The 12,937-nt window shown below is 37.5% G+C and overlaps 1 protein-coding gene across 3 annotated transcripts in view; it reads right to left on the reverse strand.

Annotated features, from left to right (window-relative positions):
* Positions 1-12,937, reverse strand: part of LOC116783247 (transient receptor potential cation channel subfamily V member 6-like) — a 36,413-nt gene that overhangs the window by 11,026 nt on the left and 12,450 nt on the right. For all 3 annotated transcript variants that reach the window (XM_032680608.1, XM_032680606.1, XM_032680607.1), the window contains exons 2-7: positions 3,939-4,036; positions 3,442-3,564; positions 2,724-2,864; positions 2,091-2,189; positions 1,718-1,893; positions 722-868 (exon numbers count right to left, since the gene is read on the reverse strand). In XM_032680608.1, the coding sequence (XP_032536499.1) occupies positions 722-868; positions 1,718-1,893; positions 2,091-2,189; positions 2,724-2,864; positions 3,442-3,496 (618 nt within the window). In that variant the 5' untranslated portion in view covers positions 3,497-3,564; positions 3,939-4,036. The remainder of the gene's footprint in view (positions 1-721; positions 869-1,717; positions 1,894-2,090; positions 2,190-2,723; positions 2,865-3,441; positions 3,565-3,938; positions 4,037-12,937) is intronic.

The following is a 12,937-nucleotide window of genomic DNA, read 5'->3' on the forward strand; positions in this document are numbered from 1 at the left end:
TGAAACTTCTGTTAGAAAAGTTTGACTAAAATTTTGATAGATGGAAGTAATACAGGATGCGTAGAATTGGGCTAATTGAAGTGTCTTCTGATTCATTTCCTGTCCTATTAGGATTATTTAAGGTGACTACAACTGACAGGGTGGTATGCCTTGTAAGTCTTATGGAAATCTGTCTAAGCGTGCCATTACACTCCGCTATTTTTGTCTTAGTAATCCCTTTACAAGTTTTTGAGCCTAGAGCAGAAATAATTTGTCCCCTTTGTTTTGAGTCATAACCAGTCATTAAATGAAAGGAATAATAACAATGAGTGGTTTTAAAATGCACTCCAGTTTAGGACTTCTGAGCATGGTCCTGTCTCACAGGAGCATTGTGAGAGTTAACCAGAATCACAGTTGTAGGAAGACACTACAGCTACTCTACAGGTACTTAGTACGTCTTTGAGTTCGATGAGAGAAAACCCTTTTCTGTAGCTTGCTCCTACTAAATTCTTTCCATAATCTACAAGTTTCACACCTCAGAAGAAACTGTATATAAAGCATCAGATGTACATGTAGCCAGACCATTAATAAACTGCTATATTTATTGTATTCCCTGCAGCACATGGTATGAAGTTCTTGCTCTACAGATCATATAAAAGAGCTTGAACCTTCAAACTCGTCATGTTTCTCCTTTTGTAATCACCATGGTCTGCACATAGAAAGCACACAGTGCCCACAGTACCTCTCTCTTCTTGGTTGATACAATGAGCTCAAGGAAGGACTGATCTTCAGCCCAGGAGTCAATCTCTGTGATATCATAGAGCACAGTGGTCAAGGGGCCAAAAGACCAGAGATTCTGCTTCCTCTTCTGCATAAGGTATTGAAACATCTGAGGAGACAAGAAGAGGGCCAAGGATATCAGAATCTTTCCAGTATATGCATTTGCAATGAGTGTATTGGCAGTGAGAACAAATAAAGTTGTTAAAAACTCTTAATTATGACATATTTTTTCTTGAACTTGGTACTTGCTGTGGTTCTCATCTCTCTCAATCACAGCAGGTTAAGAAGTGGAAGAACTTTTCTGATTCCTGTTTGGTTATTAGCTCATGCTTGAGGTAAAGGATGAGTGGTTTTTACTCTAAATTCTAATCAAACTGCTAGAGTTATTTGACACAGTCATACATCCTAACAATAGATTTCAGATATTGATTAGAAACACAATTCTTTTATACTCTTCTACAAGTTTTTCAGAAAAGAGGTATGACAAGGGAAATGATCCTGTCCTTACTGGATCTACAGAAGAAATACTAACCACATTTGTCTTTTTGTTGAGGAGAAGGATGAGATTTTGCCTAAAATGGTAAGGTTTTTTCTGTGAATAAATGCCTGTGTATACCTGGAGAAATTTCCCACATGTCACATTTAGGGTTATGAACTCTAGACAACAAAGACAACAATTTCAGTGAGACTTCCAAAACATTACTTGGGGTGAATCTTTCTGTTAATACCTGTTTAATTCAAATGCTTCAAAAATTGGGTAAAAAATATCTATTTTAAGATAAAGAAATTTTTTATAAAGGGTCTTCTGGTCATACATGGCACTTTTAGCAAAAAAAAAAGTACTTGTTACGATCTTCTACCCACTAAGAACATGCACAAACTCCCTTGGTCTGAACGATGTTATTTCAAGTTCTCAATTGCTCTTTTGTGTGGAGGTACCAGTGTCACACAAACTCACCACAGTGTTGCCTTCAACTCCAGCCAGTTTGAATGGAGTAAGACCCTCATTGTTAGGGATCAGTTCGAGTGATCCTGATCCCTCTTTGTTCCTGTCATAGGAAAGAATCAGGCTGTACATGTGGCAGGCAAACGTCTTATTAGGCTGGAGAACCAGGATGTGAAGAACAGTGTTACCTATGAAGAAAGCAGACCAGATAAATTATGTGGAATAGCCCAGCCCTGTGCAAAGACTGAGAATTGACGGGTGACTTTTATTTTCCTCACATCCCTCATTCCACATTTGCTTGTAGTGAGAGAAAAATATTTGAGTACACAAATGACAGAGTCTGAATTAAAATGTTCAGATTCTCTGTATGCCCCAGAGCACATACCCAGAGAATCTTGAGCTCTGATGTCAGCTCCATTTTCAATGAGCAACTGTACAATTTCCTCATTTCCCACACAGGCAGCAAATGATAAAACATGCTCTCCTGCAATGAAAGGAATGGGGAGAAACAACATTAAGAACCCAGGAGGTAGGAAAGGTTGAAGCATGCTGAGGGAAAGTTATCCATGCTATGAAGCCAGAGGATATGAAAGGAAGAATTACTTTAGGTAACCTGTAAATTTCCTGCACCACTCCTCATCCTACTCAGAAAGCAAAAGACCTGCCCCACAAAACATTAAAAGAATGAAGTATTCTTTTCATGAATTTACCTCCATAAGAAGGTTGACAAATAATTTGCAATACATGCTGCTAGGAGGATATTAAATTAAATTTTTATACAATATATATTTTTTTATACATGCAAACATATAAAATGTGTATTATTGATATTTATGTAACATTTACATACTCAGATGAAGTCTTACTGTCTGATAAAAAGTGTGTGTCTGATGACACTTCAAGATAGGACCTTCTGCTTACCCAGTTTAGATGGGGACTAAAGTAAGCCTCCCTCACACCCCCTCACCACTCTGCTGGTTCCCTCCTATAGCAACAAGGGGAGAAGTTAAGGTTGTACCAAAATAGAAAAGGGTCTGGGAGCTGCGCCTGAAGAAGTGCCCAGTGGCCTGTGCTGTGCTGGCATCGGCTCCTCTCTTAAGCAAAGCCTTCACCAAAGTGATGTTCTGGTTCGCTGCTGCAATATGGAGAGCTGTCTGCCCTGTAAGACACAGAAATAAAACCTTGTCTTCCAAGAAAGTAACTTCAGGCTGATCAGTAGCCTACAGTTCACATGTCAGTCATGGTAAATGGAAGATTTTGGGACTGCATCCACAGCAACTATAGGAATTAGCTTTGAAGTTATCTCTGTTGGGTGCAGAGGGTTGTATGACAGATTTTCCAGAGGTCCCATTCTACTTAAATCTTTTTATGAAATCATGAAAATTGACTTTACAACCTGCCAAAAAACCTCAACAGGATGCACCTTCTAGATTTTTTTCCGTGGAAAAACAAGACATGCCACACTCTTCTGGGAAGCAAACTATACATAATCTTGCAATCTCACAATAGCCAACAGGTCCACCTGTGTTTAAGGCCTTTGCACGTTTGCACGTGTGTACTTGCATTTAATATAACTCCACCTTCCATTTGTATGTTGGCTTTGCTATGTAATAACAATACAGTTTAGCAATACATTGAACCCGGAACAGTATAAGCCAATTTCCTAAATGTACAGGCAGTACTTCCTCTCTTCCCCTGCAGAGAATCCTGTCCATCCTCATTCCCAGCAATGTTACCTTCATAGAGCTCTGATGTCATCCTCTCATTGACAAGCTCAGGAGCTGCTTCCATCAGAGCCACTGCCACCTCCAAGTTATCATACAAGGCAGCTACATGAAGGGCAGTCTCCCCCACTGCACCTAGAAACAGTAGGAGAAGCATGTGAGTCATCTAGACATTCAACTGTATGGGACAAATGTAGAAATAAATTCATTGAGGTGGAGAATTATGGGAGTGCTAGGTCCTCCCTTGAGTACTGCTTGGTACAGCCACATAATTGCACAGTCTCTGTCCTTCACCAAAATCCAACAGCTGAGCAGAAACATCAGGTATTTGTACCTGATTCAGGCAGATCTCAGGCCTGAAGTCTAACACCAAGTTAGAAAACTCATTTTGTTGCAAAGCTTCAGACACAGGTTGCTAATGCAAAGGTTTTAGTAAAATAACAAACTACTCATTGTAGGGAGCTCTTGCCTTCCACAGAAAACCATTTTTCGCAAATAATCTGAATTACCTCTCTGATAGATATCGCATGTTCCATCAGTGAGAAGTTTCCTAATGGCGGCAAGGTCATTCTCTTTGGCAGCCTGGAGGAGGGGGGATTCCCAGATCCTGCAGTCAAGAAAAAGAGGCTCATAAGAAACAAAATCAAACACATGGTGCCTCTTTCCAGAGCTAGCACGGCCTTTGCTCAAGACAGCATGTATCTTGAACATTTTTACTGAAAAATGGGTAATGTACATCTACTGTCTGAGATATTCTTTCAATGCACAAAGAAAGAACAGGTAAAAGCAGAGCAGTGCAATTCTAAAAACCTGGTGAGATCTTCATCTCTTGGCTTACTGAGATTGAACCGTATGGTGGCAGCAGAGGGAAAGACAGGAGAAACGAATAACCAATATGTTTCTGGTTTGCATAGCCCACATTTTGAGGCATAGAAGATAGTGAATGGTGAGTCATTTATGCACCTCCTGCCGGTAGACTAGTTATCCCAGGAGCCAGAAAAGGCCAGTTGTTATTTCACACAGCACAATAAATTAAAAAAAAGTCATCTGAATTGCTCCCATAAGGGATAGAAAGGTACAAACACGAATGTCATTTGTGTTGTAGCAATGCTTCGTATGATATAATTAAAAGAATGAGCTCTGAAATGTAGTTCCTCGTTATACAAAGTCATGAAGAAAAATTTGACAGCTTAGCTATTAGCTACTTTTTTCTCTGATGCTGAAAGAATTGAGGAAAATGTTGAGAACTGCAATTATGCATGTCATGAGTGGTTCACTTATAGTTGAAGCATGTCCTTGAAACTTCCATGAGGATCTGGGTTATCTGAGTATATCCTTTGGGGCTGATGAATTTACAAGTACAGTCACCAAACTTCACTACAGCAAGATCTTTGGAAACAAACAGGTCAAGGGAGGTGATCCTCCCCCTCTACTCAGCTCTAGCAAGGCCATCCTTAGAGTCCTGTGTCCAAGTCCTAGGATCTTCAGCACAAAAAGTGGATGGAGCTACTGGAGAGAATTCAACAAAAGGCCGCAAAGATGATTATGGGACTAGAGCATCACTCATATAAGGAAAGACTAAGAGAACTGTAACTGTTTAGCCTGGAGAAGAGAAGGTTTGGGTGATGTTCTTATCAATTTGTATAAGCATCTGAAAAGAGTCACCTAAAATGTATGCTTGCTCAGCATCCAAATAATCTTTGCCAATTTTCAAAACTACGAGTTGGCTACCAAAAAATCACAGAAAATTAGAACAGAATCTCCTAATTAGGGGTAAATATTTCCGTTATCCTTGAATATCTTCAGGTTTATCTTTTAATTCATAAAGAAAATGTTTTGGGGTAGGGTTTTTTGCTCTTTTGGTTTTATACAAAAAAAGAATTTTAAGTATCTCAAGTTCAGGAGCTAAAGATTTAAGGGGAGGAAAGACCTCCAAATCCAAACAAACTGTTTACGGCTCATGAATTTTCAATATGAAATAGAAAGAGATTCCTCTTTCCAAACAGGAAAAGTTCAGTTCCAGATCTCTGTTCAAATGCAAATTTTGAGCTTTTTCTCTCACTTCTGCTTTATTGTAGTACAGGTGTTTTTGTTCTTGATTTTCTAGCATGGCTTAGGTCAAGCTGTAATGTGTGATGCAGGGATGTCTAAGGATTACAGTAGAACAATAAAAAAATTCAAGCTGATATGAAGAACACCAGCCCTCATTTTTCTACCAGACTCAGTCTGTGTTTTTACTATAGTGTAGCAACTGCCAATAGTCTGAGTGTTAAACACACACACCCCCAAAAAAGCACATGGGACAAATATGTTGGTCAAATCTAAAGACACAGTCAATGCTTTCTCCTTGCGATGATCTGTATATGCTGGTATTATTTAGTTACAAGATTTTGGGGATAGGGTTTATAGGGTAAATAAACCCTATAAAGCAATAGGTGTTTTGCATTATGTGATAACACCGATGTGAGAATACATTACCAACAAATATAACTCTAGTATAAACTACAAGAAAATTCACATCAGAGACAGAGAGAATATAAATAGCCCATTGCAAAAAATGTTTTCTTACAATTTGTGCATCTTAAGTATAGGAAAATTTAACAATAAAATGATGGCAAAATAGGCAACGTGAATTCTGTGGCTTACAAGAATATATATTTCTTGTTTAAATTATTCTGTTACGAATGATGAAATCCTGAAGCAATTTTTTTTTTATATGCCATTATCTCTGGATTTAATCCACTTGAAATGTGAGAGTTCTGCACTCCTTTATAGCGGAAAGACACTGTACACAGTGGAGAAAACTTGGGAGATAAAGCAAAACAAAGAGAAATACCAGAATTACACATATAAATAGGAATAATTTAAAGTAGTGTATATTAATGGGCACAGGTTACAAGTAATAAAAGCATAACCAATATATCATTGGTTTTTTATATTTATCATTCCACAAAAGGAGCATTTCCTGTCACCAAATACTCTAGAAAGTAGACTAGAAAAACTCTGAAGAGTAGAGGAGAATAAAACGTAAAGAACCATCCTCAACAAATTAGGCAGCCATTCTGAGGTATTTTTGTGTCCTTCAAACTCTTAGCCTTGCTGCTTAAGGAAGTATTCCTTCTATAGCTTACTCATGCGTCAGTGCATTAGTAGCTAATGACAAGATGATTTGATGAGAAGATTGCATCTAGGATCAGACAAATAGGAATTAAATAAAGAGGCAATCTGAGCAGAAGTCGTAAGATCAAGTATTAGTGAAGTCAACTTGCCACTTCTGCCACTATTTTGGCTGAAAAAGACTCTGTGTTCCTGGAAAATGTAACTTTCAGAGGCAGGAAGTGGAAAAGAGGTGGGGTTTCAATAGTGTAAACAAAGCTACAATTAATATGTTGATGCTTTACTGGGTAGGCCTTTATCCCTCAGATGACCTCACAGAGGAGGAAGGATTGGGCAAGAGACAATGTAGGAGGACACAAACACAATACCTTTCTCACAAAAATTATCAAAGTCATTGTAAACAACTAATTAAATTAAAATACTGCTACGAAGAAGACACTTAATAAATACTATACTCTTTTGGAAACTGAGAGCAAAATTGTCAAACATTTCTTCTTATTGTAGGAACCTCCAGCTGGGTTTAAAAAGCCAGAGTTCTCAGGCCAAAGATCAAGCCAGAAGAAGAGCGCAGAAATGTTAGTAAATGTCATGGCACACTGCCTGTAATATCTCAAAGGTTCATGAGTTACATATTTATAGCATATGCTTTTACTCTCATTTAATTTTCTGTCCCATAATTGAGGAAACATTTTACTCCCATTTAAAACATACCATTCTAATTATCAACTAATTTTTAATATATTGAAGCAATGTACTGAGCATATAAATGTCAAAAACTAGGTGAAGCAAATTCACTAATGTAAAAAATTACACAAAGTCACCTGAATTTAGAACCTTCAAAACATTTTCAGTTATTTAATTTCTGTATATTTAACCAACTTTCTTCCTGACTGACCAAATGCAGCATGAATTTTACATTTTACAACTCGACTTCCTGTGTGTCAAAGCAGCAGACGGCAAAATCTGTAACTTAGTCTCTTAACAGAGCTGCCTACAGTAGATGCTTAGTTTCCGTAAAGAAACAACTGGATGGAGAGGGTGGCTTTCAGAGAATTATTCAGCAGAGACATATCTAGACACCTTGAGAAGATAATTCAGCGCATCTCAGTTAAACTCCTGTTCTAATCCTGTTCGTTCCCTTCAGCAGGTATGGAATCAATAGATATTGAGCTCCTAATTTAGCCAGATAAGTTAGGTTTGTAACATTAGGCAGTATGGATGTTGTCTTACAGGATCAGTTTAGGATAAGCACAGTTACGAGGCAAACCAGTAGTTCTGATGGGCAACGAAAACCACAGCAGTATCCACCTGGATGTGTTCCTGGGTTCTTCTTACTGAGCTAAGGAATGTGTCTATGTTGAGGTACTTAGTAAGCCTTGATCATGTGTTACTATCGTTCAGTTTTCTTCATGGATTATTCAATTATGTGCTCAGGAAGTGTTTTTCCAATATAGGTGAGAACAAAATAAGGAACACCTGCAAATCCATTGTGAAACAAAGAGAAGATAAAATGTAGGTCAGATTCTGACTGAGGGAGTACTGTAATACAGTTTTAAACAAGGTTAAAGATTTCATGAGCACTTTCTGCTGGTAATATGTACCCTTTTGGGTTTACAGCTTCTTAAGCACTTCTTTTGGAGTGCATCCTGCTCATTAGACTTATGGAGAGATAGAAAATGCAAGGACTAGTCCAAAAGTCTTAACTCTGTTATAAAAAGAATTGGGATTTATATGGTTATTCTTTTAAAACAAGGAAATATATTAAAAATGTGAACTGTTGGGACAACAACCAATTGTAAGCTTCTCTTTCAAGACTGAACTCATCAGAGGGGCAATGAAGCATCTCTGTCTATTCTTCCCTTCTCAGATTCTAAACCTTCAGTCACTCACTGTATAGAATTTTCCTATTGCTTGCTCTAGTTCAAGTTTGCTTCTATCTTCATGCTTTATCCCCATAGATAGTCAGTTACTGAGGTTCTAAAGCAATTATTTCTATTTAAGTTATAAATTCATCAGCAGGATATTATTTTAGCTTTCTCTTCTTTCCCTGTTGTGGTGCTCAAAATATCAGTGCTCAACAATGCATCATGAAATTGCCAGAGGAGATTCATCTTCTCCCTTCCTTCAACTAGCATGTGCATGTAAATATGTGGAAGACTTCAGGAGAGCAGAGGAGAGCCCAGAGGAAGCAAACCAGGTGAGAGGGATCCAAGCAATCATCTCGCAAGATGGCGAAGAATGAGTTAGGAAGCAATTGCATGAAGTGAAAAGAAGACAGATAACAGGGGCTTGGACAATCAACAGGGTCAGCACATTTCTTCAGCACTAACAGCAAGACTCAGCAAATTAACTGCCAGTGTCTGTCAAAGACCTTTCAGCTGAGAGTAAACAGAGATTCTCTGGAAATAAATTAAACAGGTTAATAATTGCCAATGATACTAGACGAGAAACTGATAGGAATTCTTATCCCTTCAGATATTTAGCTATCTACCACACTAAGCAATAGAAACCTTGGTCAATCGTTTCCAGCAGGGCATTCTCCTTGTGTTAACTTCTTTTCTTTTTTTTTTTCTAATTCTGCATCTGAGACCATTCTTATGCTAGAACTGGATTAACAGTTCAGAATGTTTTAGTTGTTATTTATTATCACTAAGTCATTTTAAAAAATGTTCTCTGAAGCATTTGTGATCTCTGAAGCATCTTTTGATGCATTCTGCATCAAAACTTCTAGCCCACTTCAATACAGATTTTCTTGCAGTTTTATTATAGGTTATGTTCCTATGTCTAATCATTTTCTCTAACAGCTTTGTAGTTTGGGATGGATTTTTTTTTCCTCTGGGCACAGATTTCACGTTTACTTATTCACAAGAAACCTATAGCCAAGTTTAAGAAGTCAAATAACTTCCTAAACCTATGAGCCTGAACCATGTCTTAGGCACTGAGGTGGGATGTGTGTATGTCTGTGCATTGCTGGGGAAACATGAGTTCTGGCAGACCTTTACATCTGTGAAATTAAGGAGGCTTGTTTTCCATTATTAGGCTCAAAGCTTCCGTTAGGATGAAGCTGTAACAGCCAAAGAAAAGACCAGAAATGCTGTCACTGTTGCTTTTGACTTTATTTTACATCCAGTGAGGGAGTTTCCAATAGATTGTTCTTTGCATCTTGACTACTCAGAAGCATTGTTATTGAAACATATTATAAATGAAGTGGTGGAACTGGAAGCTGCCAATTTTATTTCACTGTCACCTTTGGCAGCAAAGGATCTGATTAATACTGACAGGCATAGCGGATTTTAAGACAGGACTGAAAACTGGGCTGAAAACTCAGTAATGTTGTTTGTACAACTGAACAGCAAATCTATGGTGACATCTCATTCACTACCAGGTTGAGAAAGATTTGTCTAGAAGCTGAAGGATCTCTGGGTCCCTGTACAACTCTTAAGCAACTGAGTTTACTAGCATTAGACTAAGCTACTTTTTTATCTGTGCCATGTTTGTTTTCAGGGTAAGCAAAGCACCTTGCTAATATGTCTGTGAGGCTAAAAAATTTGGAAAGTAAAGGGGATTTAAAGTTTGTATTGTGGCATCTTTGGAATGACCATCTCTGCAAGTTATGCAAATTATTCCAAGAACCTCTAGTGTATTATTTCTCATAGCACAAATTTCTATACTTAATTAATATGTAAAAATATTTTGAGTGTTTTGAGTTTGGTTTTTTTTTCAAACGTACCACACAAGTTAACCATTTTATTGTCATTAGAAAAACTAAGCCTCAGAGTAGTAGCCATGAAGGCCATTAACCCCTAAGCAGCAGCTGTGAGAGAGAAGAAACACAGAGAGGAGTGATTATTTATCAGAGTTATAGACAGAAGAAATAGTAGAAAGAAAAATATAACATAATTTTATTTATTAGTTATTTTTTATGAATAGTGCAATTCTCATATGATGGAATTTCTAAAATTACATGGTAGAAGGAATTTGTTCACATTTCCTTAGAACCTCTTGCCCTGGACTAAAAAAAAAAAAAATAAAACAATGGTTCTCATAATTTCCAGAAGATCTATTACACTGTGACAGGCATGTGATTCTTCACCTCTAGGTTATATGCTTATATGCTCTAGGTTATATAGATTCCAGAGTTGGCTTCCAAAGATAATTCTAGAAAGGACATAGGAGATGTGACCACTGTCCCTGGGATTCCACACTGAGCTACAGGCTGTTAAAAAAGGAGAGTCTTCAACAGAAAGAAACCAAAACATGAAGGCCAAATAAACTCAAACTCTTCTTTAATATTAGGAGATTGCATCACATTTCCTGACCCTGGTTTTTCCTTTGGGAAATGTTATACGTTGCAGTATTAATCCCTCTCTGAGGAAAATGCTCAGATCTACTCCTAATAAGATTCAAAGAATTGTTTCACATGAAGAAAGAGAATGAACAGCAATTCCAGTGAGGGTGACAACTACCAAAACGGTTAGCCTTGAGGTATTATTATCACCAGTTGTAGGACAGAAATAAACACTGTTCTTCTCTTGCAGACTTTCTGTGTGCAAACAGAGAGAATATCAGTTAAATAGTAACACATTTACCACTGGCTTTCAATAAAACAATAGTAGAATTTAATCTCTGCTAATTGCTCTATGTATTCCAGCACTATTAAGACTAAGAACTCAAACTGAAGCCACAACACTGCAGTTCTGCACCACAAAATGACAGGATGTAGCAAAAGCCCTCTTGGTGTTCAACAGTTTTTCCACAAAAGCAGAGGTCTTGAAAGAGTAGTTCTCATTCACAAATCACCATACAAGGTGTTGTATTTTTCAATCTGTACATAACCAAAAATGCAAAAGCAATAAAACTGAATTAAGTCCTCTGCAAGATGTTCATTTCCTCACACTCTGAGCATCTCTGGGGACAAGAAGGGAAGAGTAGGATAATAAGAGGAAGAATTCATCCTGTCCCTGTTTAGGAAAAGAGTTTCCATTGGCACCACGTAATTTCTGACCAAATAGGAGAAAACTTATTTGTGTTAGTTGTAAGCTGTAGGAAACATATAGACCTAGAATGGAAAAAGAACAACTGTGTCCCCATACAACCCTGATTTCACAGACAGTGATATTGTATGCATTACATGTGTTCTTACACAGACCTTTATAAAAAAAAAAACCACAGAAAAGGGAACTGCGGGGACCACTGGGATTGCACTATAGTGATTTAAGACAAGTTTATGAAGATGAGTTTATATTCCTTACAGGTTTTTCTGTTTTCCTCTATCAGTAGCAACACACAATATGTTCATGGGACTGTGCAGCATATGACTAGTGAGGAATAATGAGCAAAGAGAGGGTCAAATGGCAATCTAACAGTAGCCTATGTGAAAGGGAGCACCAAAATGGAAGGGGCCAAAACCTTCTTGGTAATTGCCAATGATAAAAAAGGGACTAGAGCATCAAGTTATGATTTTGGAGGTTCAAGTTGAATATTTGGGAAAAAATCCTTTTTCTCTAGGAGGATACTACAACACCATAACAGGTACCTGGATCTACAGTAGAATCTCTGGCCTAGGAGGCTTTCAAGACTGAGCTAAACATGACTTAAGCAATGTGATCTGTTGCTAGCAGTAGTTCAGCTTCAAGTGGGAGGTTAGATAGAGATCAGCACATCTTCCTTCCACATCTCTTTGACTTAAAAATGTGAAGATAATGTCATAACTACAAAATATTTTTATATTAACAATATTTATTATTAATTGATATTAAGTGTTAATATGGAATTAATATAACAATATAATTGATTTAATGCTTTAAATATACTTAGACTTCTGTTTTGTACTCATTTGGATATTACAGAATCTACTGAGAACTTATTTTTCGGTTACTTGTGATGGTTTTCATGAGTGTAAACACTTCAGCATTCCATGGAAATGCTATTGTTCCCATTGCCCCTCCCATTTTAAGTGTGTTTAAGTCCTATTGCTCTGAAGTAAACTTGAACATGCTTTTTTACTTGGTCAGAAGTTAGATGATGATATGTCTAAGTTCTTTCCCTACAGACGAACACATACCTTTGTCCCTCTTAAGCTGCTATCCTGCTTATTTCTATTCATATATGTGTGTATACATATACATATGCATAGATAAATATCTTTTTGCCCCCATAGATGTTCAGAGTTTTGTGCAGAAGGAAAAAAAGATTTTCTAAGCAACTGGAAGCAATTTGTTATTTGAGTAATGCAGCATTTGTGCATGCAGAAATGACAGGGAACAATGAAAACCAGATACAGCTGTATTTCCATGAAGAGTCCTCCATTTCTGTGGGTGGAGGGAGCAACTCTGCACAGCAGTGAAAAATACCCTTGGTTCAGTACTCACATGGGAAGACATAAGCAATC

This window comes from Chiroxiphia lanceolata, chromosome 2 (assembly GCF_009829145.1).
Source record: "Chiroxiphia lanceolata isolate bChiLan1 chromosome 2, bChiLan1.pri, whole genome shotgun sequence".
NCBI classification, from domain to species: domain Eukaryota; kingdom Metazoa; phylum Chordata; class Aves; order Passeriformes; family Pipridae; genus Chiroxiphia; species Chiroxiphia lanceolata.